General features: G+C 48.6%; 1 protein-coding gene across 1 annotated transcript in view; it reads left to right on the top strand.

Annotated features, from left to right (window-relative positions):
* The first annotated feature begins 10,136 nt into the window (after positions 1–10,136).
* PTTG1IP (PTTG1 interacting protein) overlaps positions 10,137–15,400 on the top strand; it is a 36,830-nt gene continuing 31,566 nt past the window's right edge. The window contains exon 1 of the mRNA XM_049875027.1: positions 10,137–10,365. Within this exon, the coding sequence (XP_049730984.1) occupies positions 10,251–10,365 (115 nt within the window). The 5' untranslated portion in view covers positions 10,137–10,250. The remainder of the gene's footprint in view (positions 10,366–15,400) is intronic.

The following is a 15,400-nucleotide window of genomic DNA, read 5'->3' as shown; positions in this document are numbered from 1 at the left end:
AGGTGTCTCTCACTTTCTTTCCAGCGGTCTGCTCCTGCCTGTCAATGCAGTCTGGATCTTGGAGGAAGAGGGTGACAAAATGTAAACCAAGTAGCAGAATTGTGCGCCATGGGCTTTTCAAGGCTGAGACCTTTCAGAACCAGATCGCCAGGCCTTACTTCCAAGGTACCTCTGGGTGGGTTTGAACTGCCACATAGTCCAGTGCTTAACCATTGGGGCCACCCAGGGACTCCTTGACTGTATTGTTGTTAGGTACCATCAAGTCAGTTCTGACTGATAACAACCCTATAGGACAAAGTAGAACTGCCCCGTAGGGTTTCCAAGGAGTGGCTGGCGGATTTGAACGGCTGACCTTTTGGTTAGCAGCCAAGCTCTTAACCACTATGCCACCGGGGTTTCCTTAACTGTATTGGTAGTGCTGTATCCTTCCAATGCTAGGGAAAGAATTCTGCTTCATCTGATCTATGCAAAATATTAAAGCCCAATTGAGCAAAACTGAACTGTTCTCAAAGTTGGGCGGCAGGTTCTGCTCCTCTCCACGGCTGGTGGTTCAGCATGTTTGACTGCTCCGGGCTGGGCTGGCATGACTGTTCAAATGCCCCTTGGGTGACTTTGCTGTGTAGCCAGTTGAGACCCGCTGACCTGGAAGAGCAGTTCCCAAAGGCTGATTCTGGAGCCGCAGCATCAGCATCCCCTGGGAGCTTGTTGAAAATGCACATTCTTGGGCCCACCCCAGCGAGCTTGTTGAAAATGCACATTCTTGGGCCCACCCCAGCACTGCTGAATCAAACTGAGAGGGTGGGCTTAGCTAGCACTCTGGGCTTTCACAGCCCTTCCGGGGACTCTGATCCCTGAAGCGGTTTGAGAGCCACTAGATGACACCCTGGGCGGTGCAAACGGTACCTGCTGAGCTATTAACTGAAAAGTCGGCAGTTTAAGTCCACTCAGAGGTGCCTCAGAAGAAAGGCCTTGTGATCAGTTTCTGGAAGATCAGCCCCTGGAAGCCCTGTGAAGCAGAGTTCTGTTCCGACCCAGGTGGCGTGGCCCGAGTCAGGGTCAACTCAACAGCAGCCAGTGGTGGGTGGACGCGGCCGGAAGATGAAGGCCTGGAAAAGCCCATAAACATAAAGGTGTCGCCTGCGGGTGCTGCCTGTGCTGTGTGTGCACAGGGTGGTGATGCCTCTTAGGAGCGATGGACAGAGGGAGCATCACTCCAGGTGACGATCCCAGGCAGTCAGAGACCCTGGCCTGGAGGGAGGGCCTTCCAGGGCTAGACGGGAGTCCTGCACCAACCCGGATCAGCTGAGCCTCATGCCCTGGTGGTACCCATCTCAGACAGAGGTGGCGAGCTGAGGGCCTGGGATGACCCCCCAAAGGAATCTCTAGCGAGATGATAATGGTCGAATCAGCTGCCCTCAATCCAGAAACTCAGCCCCTTTTGCGTTTTTGTGACATTTTTCTGGTAGTTTCCAAATAACCATTTCATGTTTTTCCAAACTACCCCAGTGGAACTGAGTGAGTTGGCTATGAGGCAGTGGTAGAACAGTGGGCTGCAGGGGCAGACCCTGGCCAAGCCCAGTTTGGGCCCTTACCAGGCTGTGTGACCTTAGAAACTGTTAGGTAACTGTCGTAGTCATCTAGGGCTGCTGTAACAGAAATACCCCAAGCGGATGGCTTTAACGAAGAGAAGTTTATTCTCTCACAGTCTAGTAGGGTGGAAGTCTGAATTCAGAGCACTGGCTACAGGTGAAAGCTTTCTCTCTCTGTTGGCTCTGGGGGAAGGTCCTTGTCATCAGTCTTCCCTTGGTCTGGGAGCATCTCAGCGCAGGAACCTCAGGTCCAAAGGACACGCTCTGTTTCAGACGCTGCTTTCTCAGTGGTATGAGGTCCCCGTGTCTCTCTGCGCGCTTCTTTCTTTTATGTCTCAAAAGAGATTGGCTTAAGACAGTACCTAATCTTGTAGACCTCGTCAGTATAATTGCCGCTAATCCGTCTTATTACATCATAGTGACAGGATTTACAACACACAGAAAAATCACATCAGAAGATAAAATGGTAGACAATCATACAATCAGACAAGGGAATCATGACCCAGCCAAGCTGACAAATATTTTGGGGTGGGGGACACAATTCAGTCCTTGACAGTAACCACACTGCTTTTCTGCTTCCTCAGAAGTGTGGGAGGAGGGTCACTAAAGCCCGTTCCACCTGTCACCAGAGGACTTGGAGAGGTGGCTCAGGAAGCCTTTGAGAACCGGGACTGCTTGTCAAGGGACGGTTAAAGGGAGTTCCATGTCTTGGTCAAGGGTAACCTGTTGCTGTCGAGTCGACCCTGACTCCTGGCCACCCGCCGTGTGTCAGAGTAGAAGCTTGCTCCATAGGGCTTCCAGTGGCTGGTTTCTCAGTAGCTCACCAGGTCTTTCTTCGGGTTAGTAGCTGAGCATTTAAAACCTAGTAACTGCTTGCAGAGTTGGGGGAACCCTTTCCACTTGCAGCCCCCATGGAGTCATCCCACATACTGGGAAGGCACATCTTAGATCATCCCCTAATCCAACCGTGGAAGAGGGGCTTGGCCAGTTGGTGCAGCCCCTCTCTCTGCCCCAGCACCAGGGGCCTCTGCTCACTTCCAATTGCCTATTGCCTAAGAGTTCCCGAAGATCCCAGGCCCAGATCCTTCAGCTCCCTGCCAAAGTCCTAGGCTCCCAAGCACTTTCTTTGTCCTCAAACCAAAAAACCAAACCCACTGCCGTTGAGCTGATTCCAACTTATGGCGACCCTTTAGCAACCCTATAGGACAGAGTAGAACTGCCCAGTAGAGTTTCCAAGGAGTGCCTGGCGGATTCATACTGCTGACCTTTACGGTTAGCAGCTGTAGGACTTAACTACTACGCCACCAGGGTTTCTTCTTTGTCCTCAGAGAAGGTGAATTTAACCTGCCTCCCCAGTGTTAATGATTGGGGTGGCTTAACGCGTTATCCTGCTCAGGTAACAGGTTTACTTTTATGTGGCCTCTCCAGAAATAATTCTTTGGTCTACTGAAGAATGGTAGATGTGATGATGGAAAAAATGAGACAGTGTAGATACTCTACCACTGAAGAAAAGCAACTCTGGGAAAACATTTCCTGCAGTGATTGTATGTTCAGTGGCTGGAGGAGTGTTTTTCTGCACAATTCCGGGGCGAGGCTGCAGGCTTGCCCTTGAGTGGACCACAAAGGGCTTTGACCTTGCTGGTCTGAGCTCCTGGAGAGCCCTGCTCATTGCCCTGGGCGTTGGCTCTCATACTTCCTAAGTTGACACCATTGTGATTTTGTTCAAGGACATGGGCACCTTCATCAATCTAATTCCTAAACAATCTTTTTACTGGGAAAGCATAAGGCCTTTTAATTCCAGAAGGCTCTAAGTGATCATTTTGTTTTTGTAAAAAGTCACCGTCATTTACACTTAAACACATTATATGCACAGTATATACTTACACACATTATACACATAGTTTATACTTACACACATTATGGTGTCATTTGGTCATTCCTATGCACTTGAAGCATCGGTGACATTGAATACATGTCTGTGGACTTCAGATGTGTTCTTTTAAGTTAAATAATGTTGTCCCCTCCTGTCCCTTCTTATAAATCCTGACTTCCATGTGGACAACACCGGGACGTGTTTTGAACTTTTGTGTTGTTGAATTGTCCCAAAACCCATTGGTGATGGCATTGTTTAAAATGTAGTAGCATTTACTCCATCTTGATCAGTATTTACAAATGCCTAGTATCCACTGGGAAACCCTGGTGATGTAGTGGTTAAGTGCTACGGCTGTAGGTCAGCAGTTCAAATCCGCCAGGCGCTCCTTGGAAACTCTATGGGGCAGTTCTACTCTGTCTTATAGGGTCGCTATGAGTCGGAATGGACTCGAAGGCACTGGGTTTGGCTTGGGTTTTAGTATCCACTGGGAAACCCTGGTGGTGTAGTGGTTAAGAGCTACGGCTTCTAAACAAAAGGTCAGCAATTTGAATCCACCCAGCGTTCCTTCGAAACCCTATGGGGAGGTTCTACTCTGACGTATAGGGTCACTATGAGTCAGAATTGACTTGACGGCAACCGATTTGTTTTTTTTCCTCAGTATCCATTGACTTATCATTAGAATAGCATAGTGTGCGACTGTGTTGTTGTTAGGACAGAAAAATGTTGGTTACAGGAACCGTAGTTCTAAACAAGGCTTGTGTTTAATCTGTTCCCTGTGGCAAATAAATTTTTTTTTAACATTTTTTTTATGTGTTAGACAATCCAAACCAAGATACAAAGTATTTGAGCTGAAAACGTCAGCCAAAGTCACAGAATTTACTGCCACGAAGGGCCTTTTGCTTCCATGCTATCATTTTAGGATGAGTCAAAACAAAGCTGAGGACTGCTCCTTAAAAGCCCTCAAAATTGCCACTATGGGTCAACTAAACTAGCTGCTGTCCTGTCAACTCCGACTCATGGCGACCCCATGTGTGTCAGAATAGAACAGTGCTCCACAGAGTTTTCAGTGGGTGATTTTTTTTTTTTTTGGAAGTAGATCACCAGGCCTTTCTTCCAAGGTGTCTCTGGGTGGACTCAAACCTCTGACCTTTCCAGTTAGCACCTGAGTGTGTCAACTGTTTGCACCACCCAGGGACTCCTAGGACTGTATACACTCCTATGTACCAGGGAAGGTTATTATAATGAGAAATTGTACTTTTAAATATTTATCTAATGACTTGAGAAAAATAGTAAAACAAAGTAAAAATTCAGGCTTCCAAACAATATCTCCATTTCATGGGAAAAAAGTAAATGTATGGAAAAAAGCTGATACTTGAAATATGCCTTGTTTCTCTCTGGGTGGAATGGAACCTCCAACCTCTCGGTTATAGCCAAGCACATTAACCGTTTGCACAACCCAGGGCCTGTATTTATGTGCAGGGGAGTCCACCTGCGCAGGCATGGTTTCCCTGTACCACGGAGGAGACTCCAAGGAGCTTCTTCAGGACCTGTATGGGCTCCAGGTCTGCCCCAAAGGGGAAAAGGAGACAAGTACCACCCCTGGGTACTTTCTGTGTTTGATCCCTGTTAGCTTTCTTGACGATAGAATGAGGTGAGTAGCGTTGACTGAAGCCCCTGGAGGCTGAATAACTAGATCAAGGTCACAGAAGTAGAACTGGCAGCATTGAGTTTTGAGCCCCTGATGCACCATTCTCTGGCCCTGTGATCTTTGGCAGTCACACTCCCCTCTGGGTCCAGCTTGCCACTGCTGTAATGGTGGGACTAGATGAGGTGACGCTGTTAAAAAAAATATTCTGACAAAGTTAATTTGATAGAGTTTATTTTGGTTTCAGAAAAGGTTCATGAAACAGCATCACAGCCTCAGTGTAGTGAGATGTGGTCCACTGGACACAGAAGAGGTGGGAGTTTTTATAAGAGATAAAAGGCAGAAAGAGAGAGAGGAAACAAAAGGTCTTTCATGTATTTTGACATACCATTAGGTCATATAAAAGCAGGAAGTACAGAAAGCCTAAGCATTCAAATTTACCTATTCAGAAGAGTCTGTTTAAGTGTGAACTAAAACATTTAGGTGATCAAGCAAAATGTTGTGGATACCAACAAGGTCAAAAGCAGATAGGAATTTCAAACAAGCATTCCCGTCTCTACCTCCAGGTGGAACTATCCAAGCCCTTTTAACTCTTCAGTTCTTTCAAAGAGCTTCTTTAACTCCAGCAAGTCTGGAAAATGAAATACAAATTTAACACTGTCTTAGGTCCTTGGACACCAAAGGAAGAACAAAATCCACAGTGACCAACAGTGTCCTCTCGGTTAAAGGAATGCTTTCCGCTCTTATCCCCGGGGGTCGAGGGCAGGTTAAGTTCTAACCACATTGAGGCCCTCTCCTGGAGCATTTCTGGAAGATTGTATAGGCCACACAGTGGAATTCTCACGTCCTGGACTGGAAGGAGTGATGCTTGATCAGTCTGGTCTGTGCCTGCCTCCCAGGTCTTGGCTCAAAAGCAGCCTTCTTCCCAGGTTATACCCCAAAGTTCACCCTAGTGCTTCCCTGCTACATTCAACAGGGGAGGTAGGCATGGGACAGCAATGAAACATGACTTTAAGGGCCTGAGGAAGACCAAAGATGGCAGACACGTCACCCACGGCAAGCACCACTAATTGATCCCAGCGCTGCTCCTCCTGAGCCAGGGGAAGTCTCCAGGCAGACGCAAAAAATTGATATGAGTAAACTTTCCCTGAACAAGTCCCAAACCCACTGAACAGTTCCCAAATTTCCACTCTACTGGACTCATTTTTTTTTTTTTTTTATCATTTGTTCTGTCAACCAGAAATGACCATAAGCAGTCTAGACTAGTTTCTCCTTGTAAGCCTTACTTAACCAGACCCACATTCTCTTGAGACTTCAACGTAGTACAGCAAAACACCCTGCACTTTTTACAAAGGAAAGAAAGGACATGTGGCCTGTCTTAGTCATCTAGTGCTGCTGTAAGAGAAATACCACAAGTGGATGGCTTTAACAAAGAGTTTATTCTCTAAGAGTAAAGTAGGCTGTAAGTCCAAATTCAGGGCATCAGCTCCAGGGGAAGGCTTTCTCTCTCTGTCGGCTCTGGATAAAGGTCCTTGTCCTCAATCTCCCCATGGTCGGGGAGCTTCTCATGCACAGGGACCCTGGGTCCAAAGGATGCGCTCTGCTCCCAGCACTGCTTTCTTGGTGGTATGAGGTCCCCAACTCTCTGCTTGCTTCTCTTTCCTTTTATCTCTAAGAGATAAAAGGTGGTGCAGGCCACACCCCTGGGAAACTCCCTTTACATTGGATCAGGGAGGTGACCTGAGTAAGGGCAGTGTTACAATCCCACCCTAATCCTCTTAACTTAAAATCAAAATCACAAAATGGAGGACAACCACACAATACTGGGAATCATGGACTAACCAAGTTGATACACACATTTTTAGGGGGTCATTAAGTCAATCCATGACATGGCCCAACCACAATCTTGCCCTGGCTTTGAAAGGACCACCCTTTTGCTTTGTTGTAGGGTAAAAAACATCACAAAGTTTAGTAAAGCAAAAAAGAAGTTTTATTTGGCACAAAGGCAAAAGTGGGAAGTAGACAAGCATGTTGCTAGAGCCATATCTGCCCGAGTCTAAGGAAATATTACAGAATAAGCAAGAATGGGAAAACGGACAAGCACGCTGCCACAGCCGTGTCTGCCCAGGTCCAAGAAAAGCTAGAGACATCGGTATATATTAACATTACAAATGGGCAAAACCATTGAAAGCTTCACCTTTTCACAGATTGGCTAGAAACTATGATCTTACATTTAGAATTGTCTTTCTTAATGACCATTGGTGCATGTTTCAGTAACCGACAGTTAGGAGGCTCTTTGTTGGTCCAACAAATTTTCTGTTCATTAAATGCTAACAGAAAAAGATAAGAGTGGAAAGTCCTTTGTGTTCTGGGTTACATGAAAGCTTCCCTAAAAGATATTTTCCAAGGTTATTCTATCTGTTGTCTTTATCTCAAAACCCAGTTGAAGTGTCCTTGTGAGTCCTTGTGAGCCAGCTCCAGCTGGGTCACGTTCTCTATGCTCAAGGACAGGGAACAAAGACTCCAATATTATTTCCTAAATCAGCTTAAATGATACCTTTGTAGAACCTGTCCTCCCACCCCCTTTTTTTCTCACCTAACTTCCTCAAATCTTCTTATAAAAGAAGGCCACTATCTTTCTCAGATTGAAGTCTTTGGTATCTCCTCTTGAGTGCCAGGATTTCTTGCTGCAGCAACTTGGGTTACTTGCAAATAAAATTCTTCTTAACATTTTTATAACTCAATTCCAGAATCTGTCATCCAACAGTAATGTAACCTTAAAAAGTAGCAGTCTGTTTTTTTTTTTTTTTTAGTTATTATTTTTTAAAGCTACCAAACTTGAATACACTAAACTACACAGTCCAATATAAAAAGGGCATTAAGTCATGGAGGGTGAGAAGTGAAAAAAATGTGAGTGACTCTTCATTAGAAGCCAAATATTGATCCTGGCAACAAAGAACATTTAACTCAAGTGAGCATGAGATTGCAGTATCCACAAGGAAAAAAGAGAAAGAATCGAAGCTTATCTTGAGAATGTAATAAAAGTTTAAAGCAATTTTGAGCTTGTTTTGAATGTTCTTTATGTACACAAATAACTAAATTCTCAAAAATTACAGTATGAACATTTGATGAAGATAAGGAAAGTTAAAGGGCAGGAAGAATAGAGTAATTCTTTATTTGGATATGGCATATTTTGACTTTTGATTGTGTGACCTAAGCTAGGTTAAGGTCACCTTGATATTGTGGATGACAAGATCAAGGTTATGGGTCATATATAACTTTGTTAAGAGGAACCTTTTTAAATTTAGCGTTAGCAGTATCTCAGCAGGGGTTCCCCGATAGCAGAGCCTGAGACAGAGGCTTGGGGGCAGGTAGATAACTGGGAGGTAAAGGACTGGAGAGTGAGATAGGGACAGAGAGGGAGCACCGTGAGGATGTGTCATCCACCACCACTCCTCCTTCAGGCAACTGGGGCTGCATCCCGGGGGGCTATTCCAGGAGCCAGGGAACTGTCCATGTGGGGGAACTTGTCTACTGGCTCCCACCCCCCAGTGGTCAAGGAGACCTTCAGGAGTTAATCACACCAGAAACTTCCCAGGCAGGATTCGAGGCCACACCAGAGGCACTGCCCAGTTGTTCTAAGGGGAGCTGAGACATTTCTGAAGGAACACCACAGCAGTGGTTAAAATGGCTGAAATGGCCCAAGTGACAAGCAGCATGCCTGGAGCAGATGCACACAAGTGTCTGGGGATTGGGGGAGGGGGAGCATCCAGGACTGGCTCCAGGGTGACCAGCTGCCAAGCGACCTGGTGTGGGCCTTGCGCAGGTACAAATGGCCCAAGCCTGAAACCTGGGAGCAGTGGCGTCACCTGCATTGGTGTCACCCAGTGCTACCAGTAACTCATGCTGTCATCCCATACCAGAGCATACAGAATCCTCAGTAAAGTTTTTGTACTAATGTTACTCGTAAATCGTAATTCCCACATATCACTCCTTCTTTTCCTTTAATTACTAGCTCATCCTCAAAAGTTATCGATATAGGTTCACAAACACTAATTATCACGATATTGTAGCTAAAAAACCAGAAAATTTGACAAAATCAGAGACTATGAAAACACCGGGCAGAAACAAACACAGAACATGCGTAGAGATGCAGACTAAAAAATACAGAGATGCAGACAAAAACACATGATTCCAAGCACTATGGTAACTGGGTAGTAACGATGGCCCTGACTGGCCGGCATTACCAAACGAAACACGTTGCCATCCACTCAATTCCAACTCATAACAGAGTAGAACTGTCCCGTAAGTTTTCCAAGAAGCCCCTGGTGGATGTGAACCGCTGACCTTTTGGTTAACAGCTGTAGCTCTTAACCACTACACCACCAGGGATTCTGTCCTGCATTAGAAGGTTCAAAAAGTAAATTAGCATAGAGTTTCAGCCTTGTACGTATATTGATACACGTAAGCTGGGCTTATGAAAAATCTTTTTGTTGTTACAACTAACTACAAGGGTATTTTTATGAAAATTTTTGGCTTAAACGCTGCATAAAAATTTTATAGTCATTCTGGTGTCAAGCCCTCTGACAGTGTCACCCTGTGCTATCCTACCGCCCACAACCCCCGAGTGACGCCACTGCGTGGGAGCGCTGAGCTGAGTCCACCCGCTCCATCAGCCGACTGGGGTGCCCGGGGGTAGGGAGCTGGAACGAAGGTGCTCGGGAAGGGAGGATCCGGGAGGAGGGTATCGAGGAAGGGGGTGCCCGCAACGCGGGGTGTTCGCTACGCGGTATAGGACCAATCGGGAAGGACGGTAGCTCAACCAGGCTAAAGTGACCTTCCCGACTTCCTCATCACTTTAAGGTCAAATCCAAGCGGTCCATTATCATCACACAACCCCTCCCCTGACCGTCCCCCCGACGCGCTTGCGCATTGAGCCGCATGCCGCCCAGGGGTCGGGCCGGAGGCGGAGGGCGGCGGATGGACAGAGCTGCGGCTGCGCAGTGAGGGGCGAGCCCCGCCCACCCGGCCAGCTTCCGGCGCCCCTGCTCTTCCGGGCGGAGATCGCTGGGCTGACGTCGGAGCTTGGGCCGTTCCGCTCTGACTGACCGACAGACGACTGACGACCGGGGCCCGAGCGACCATGGCGTTCGACGGGGCCCGCGGCCCGGCGCTGCGCTGGGCGCTGCCCCTCGGCGGCTTCGCGCTGCTCCTGCTGCTCCTCCCGGTGGCAGCTGCGCAGCAACCGCCCGGGGCAGGTGAGGGCCGGCCGGCTGGGTGCGGGAGAGGTCGGTCATGAGGCGGGCAGGGTCGGTCACGGGGTCGGGACGCGCTCTCCTCCCTTCCTGGCCGCGCCCCTCGAGCGGCTGCGCCACAGTCGCCGACCCCGTCCCGCAGATCGCAGCTGCCCCGCATCGTCCCGCCGCAGACACGGCGACCCCTGGCTGCGGGGGAGCGCCGGGGCGGGCGCCAGAGGCGGCGAGGGGCCCCGGGCCTTCCCGAGCGCGTCCTGCGGGAGGCTCGCGTCTGACAGCCCCCGAGTTGGGGTGCTCTCCGATAGCCACACCCAGTCCCGCCACCTGGGGCTCCGGACATCTGCAGAAGAGACGACCCAGGCGGGCGGTCCTTAGTGACATGGACAGGGTGGCCAATTCCTGGTCTTGGTCTGACTTCTGCTGTCCCCTCGCGCATGACTCTGCAAGACAATTCGGCCCCGGTAGCTTTTTTTTTTTTTTTTAGCCGGGACCAGGGGCCAGCGCTGTTGTGTAAAGTGGCCGCGGGGTGGGGTCCGCGGGAGTGCTCGGTGCTGTCTGTGCGGATGGCGCCCTGGCTCGGCACACCGCCTGGCGGACTGCGTCTCACTTAACCTCTCCTCCACCCTCGAAGAGAGAGCTATTACATCCTCGGGGTATAATATTTGGAGTCTGGAAGTAGAACTTAAAAAGTTTCTCGAGGTTCTACAGCTGGTAGGTGGAGGGGCCAGGATTTAAGGCCGGTCTTCCTGGCTACGGGACCGCCCTCAGCTTTCCTCTGCCTCCCAGGCACTGTCTCAGACACCTGGAGAACTGGGAGGGACTAGGTGTGTGATGCGCACCCCTCCACTGCTCACCATTCAAAGCTTAGACCCCAGGGCGTTCCAGGTGCAGTGGTGAACACTTGGGTTGTTGTGTGCCTTAATTAAGTAAGTGCAGGAAAGGAAGATTTTATCAAAGTAAGGCCGTCAGTGTCTGTTCTGTTGAAGCAAGGGATTCGGTGTCTGCAGTTTGCAGACCTGCAGCTGGCTTTTCTGTTTGTTCATCCTACCTGTTCACTGTGCCTGGTGCTGGAGCCATTGTCGTGACTGGCAGACAGAGGTCCTATCTTTGAGGAGCTGAGTTCCTGGGAAGACTGACGAAGAAACAAGTAATTGGGATGCTGGGCGTGTGCTGGGGAGCAGTTGGAGTGGAGGGAACGGCATGGTCTAAGGCCCAAAGAGTTCAAGAAGTCCAGGGAAGGTGAGTGTTATTGGGCAGGGGGAGCAGTGAGAAGCAGGGGTGGGGAAAATCATGGAAGGATTTAAGCTGCCGTGTGTGGAGTCCTCACTGAGATCCCTGTTGTTGGGGGCCGTTGAGTTGATTCTGATACAGATGCCCAGTGAGGTTTGAGTTTCATGAAAACAGCGCTGACACTTTTTTTCCAAACATAAAACCCAAAACCAAACTCTGCTGCTGTCAGGTCAGTTCTGACTCGGTCGTAGCGACCCCATGACAGAGTAGAACTGCCCTACAGAGATTTCTTGACTGTAATCTTTACGGAGTCAGATCGCCAGGTCTTTCTCCTGCAGAGCTGCTGGGTGGGTTTGAATTGCCAGCCTTTTGGTTAGCAGCCAAGCACTCAACCATTGCACCACCAGGGCTTCTAGTTGTGAGCAGTAGAGCCACAGGTGGGCTCTTCACTTTCCTGACCTTTAAAGTTAAGGCTGACCTGGGCCTAGCTGGAGTGGCTAATGTTTTTAGCTCAGGTTAGCCTGGGCCCTGTGGAGGTCTGTTAAACACCAGCCTAGCAAAACACTTTTTCTCTTACTGAATGTTTGCTCTGGGTAGGACTGTTGCTTCTTATCTGTTCCTTCTTACCTACTTGCATGTGTGCTTAAGATGTTAGCAATGCAGCCTTCTTGAAATTTGTTAGTAAAGGAGTCAGATGGCAGTGCACAGGGAGCTTTGGTCTGAATTGACTTCAGAGGACAAGGGTGGAAGGAGTACATTTCACCAAACAGAATGGGTGTCTGCCAAGAGTCAGGTCCCACCAGAAAAACCAAAACCAACCCCGTTGCTGTCGAGTCAATTCTGACACATAGCAACTCTATAGACGGAGCTGCCCCATAGGGTTTCCAAGGAGTACCTGGTGGATTCGAATTGCTGACCTTTTGGTTAGCAGCCGTAGCTCTTAACCACTGTGCCACCAGGGCTCCGTGATCACACCAGCCGCTCTTTATCAATAGCTTCAGTGCATGTTTGCTCTGGCATTATTACAGGATAGGTGTCAGGAAAACAACCCTGAAGTGGCCGACCCAGGCTCATGAAAACACGATTTGGCTGCTCCGATTTTAGTGTCGCATCTGGATGTCTAAAGGTCCAGAGACCATGTGAAGTGAATGCAAGTGGACTGTGACAGGTGGCAGTTAAATCAGAGCTGTGATTGTAAAAATTCAATGTCAGCCACAGGGCTGCCTTCTTAGCACTGATCCAGCTGGGAGCTGTACAACTGTGCTTCCATTCATAGGCATCACCTCTGTGTCTCCCGGCCACTCCCCAGGTTGCCGGGTGGGCAGGTGCCTCTTTCTCTCATCAGGAACAGTCTTCACGTGGTGGGGATGGTGTCACGCAGTCTCCGAGGACACTAACCTATGTACCAGCCTATGACATTCTCAGAGGAGTGCCTCTTACTTACGGCAACCGGCCCCGCCCTCCTCCTGCACACAGGATGTGATGTGGTGCTTGTCACACGGTAGGAATGCGACTGTTAGTATTTTCCACGTGTTTTCCTTGCAAGGGTACTATGTGAGTTCAAAGGATGCATCACACCAATACTTTTAAATGTCTTCTTGAGTGTTTTGGTGGAGAGGAGTCATTAGGAGCCCATGATGTACTGAAGATCTTGACAGCAAAATTAATGGAATTAAAAAACCTTGATGGTTTTTAATTGTGTGTGTGGTCGGACTCATCCGAGAGCTTCATCTGCCTGCCCGCAGGGAAGATGGCCCCTGGGAGGACCTTCTTTTGCTGCTCCTAAAAGGAGAGCCTTGGTGGAGGTCTTTCTTTGCTTCTCCTGCAGTCAGGCTTCCAGTGTGGAAGGGTCTGTGGCCTGAGAAAGCTCCTTGGGGCCTGACCCCAAGGACAGTCAGTAAATTGTGTGACATGTTACATTATACACAGGGAACAGTCTTCAGCCCTGACATTACTGAGATAGCACGATGACAGGGACTTTTTGTCTAGATAAATTTTCCCCTCATTTCTTACCTGAAATGGACAGTGTTGACACTCTTCATGTTTCTGTCCTTGGGTTGGCTGGCACGATGCCCCTTTCACAATGGGCTTGTCCTCTTCCCAAGGGGCATGGCAGACTGGGGCCCTTGGCCTGCCGTGTGACACACACGCACCATAAATAGCTCACTTCATCTTTTCTTTATTTAAATGTACCACTTTACACATGTTCCTGTGTGTACTTTTGTACTTAATGAATTAACTGAAACTTTAGGCGACAACTCAAAAGTGGGTCATGGTTTAGTGTGTCTTAACAGAAGGACCTTTGTTGTCTTTTTATTTAATTTCCCACATGAATGAGACTTTCAGGTTTTCTCACCATTGATAAATAGGATAGAAATGAAAACTTTCGGTCACAGGACATTTGCCTCAGCATTGGACTTAAGAATCACAGGCCTCTTTTTGTTATCTCTGGCTTTAAGCACTTGGTTTTCTACACCCCGTGATGAGATAAGCAGTGTAGTGACCTATTGGAGAAATCACACTCTGCCTGGCTGTGAGGAAGGCATCAACGGTGGCACCTTTTCCTGTCTTCCTGTGCGAGGTGGTATGGTGTTTCCAGATGAGAGACCATCATGGCCTCCCCCAGCTTTTGTAGCGACCTTGAGTGAAGACTGTAACACCGATGTCCCCTTTACATCGCAAGCCTACCCTGTCAAGGCCTGGTTACTGGCCTTGGCTCTGTACCCACAGGCTCTCCTGTGCCTCATGGTGGCCTGCAGTCGCGAGGCCGTGGAGAATTGTGGGGTGTGGTGTGTATCCTGCAGTGTAATTCTTTTTGTTCGCAGAAGACCAGTTATCCAAACCTGGCTACAAAGGCAAGTCCCCATCCAGGAGGCTTACTCCCCATCCTCCCAGGCTTACATGGCTTGAAGAGGGCCACCCTCTGAGATGGGTGAGAAGGAAGTGTGTTCTTTCTTGTAAATGATTTTTAAAAAGCTGTGCAGATCTCCCCAGGGCCTGCCACCCCAACTCTCTACTCAGAAAAATTCCAAAGCTACCGAAAGGTTGAAGGTCTAGTCCAGTGAGCTCCGGAATCCCCTTCTAGGTTCACAGCATGCCGCACTTGCTTTGCCACTCCCTCTCTATCTGCCTGTTACTATTTTTACCAAAGGATTTGAGAGTAAGCTCTAAGTGACCCTTTACCCCTAAATTCTTTAGGGTGTATTTAGAACGAGGACATTTCTAGGAACAAGGACGTTCTTTTTTTTTTTTTTTTAAATAATTTTTATTGTGCTTTAAGTGAAAGTTTACAAATCAAGTCAGTCTGTCACATATAAGCTTATATACACCTTACTGCGTGCTCCCATTTACTCTCCCCGTAATGAGTCAGCCCACTCCCTCCCTCCAGTCTCTCCTTTCCTAACCGTTTTGCCAGTTTCTAACCCTCTCTACCCTCCCATCTCCCCTCCAGACAGGAGATGCCAGTACAGTCTCAAGTGTCCACCTGATACAAGTAGCTCACTCTTCATCAGCATCTCTCTCCAACCCATTGTCCGGTCCCTTCCACGTCTGATGAGTTGTCTTCGGGAATGGTTCGTGTCCTGGGCCAACGGAAGGTTTGGGGACCATGACCACCGGGATTCTTCTAGTCTGTCAGACCATTAAGTCTGGTCTTTTTATGAGAATTTGGGGTCTGCATCCCACCGTTCTCCTGCTCCCTCAGGGGTTCTCTGTTGTGCTCCCTGTCAGGGCAGTCATCGTTTGTGGCTGGGCACCAACTAGTTCTTCTGGTCTCAGGATGATGTAGGTCTCTGGTTCATGTGCCCTT

Source organism: Elephas maximus, chromosome 2, assembly GCF_024166365.1.
Source record: "Elephas maximus indicus isolate mEleMax1 chromosome 2, mEleMax1 primary haplotype, whole genome shotgun sequence".
Classification (NCBI taxonomy): Eukaryota; Metazoa; Chordata; class Mammalia; order Proboscidea; family Elephantidae; genus Elephas; species Elephas maximus.
Note: the sequence above shows the minus strand (reverse complement) of the source record. Positions and strands in the feature narration are given on the sequence as shown.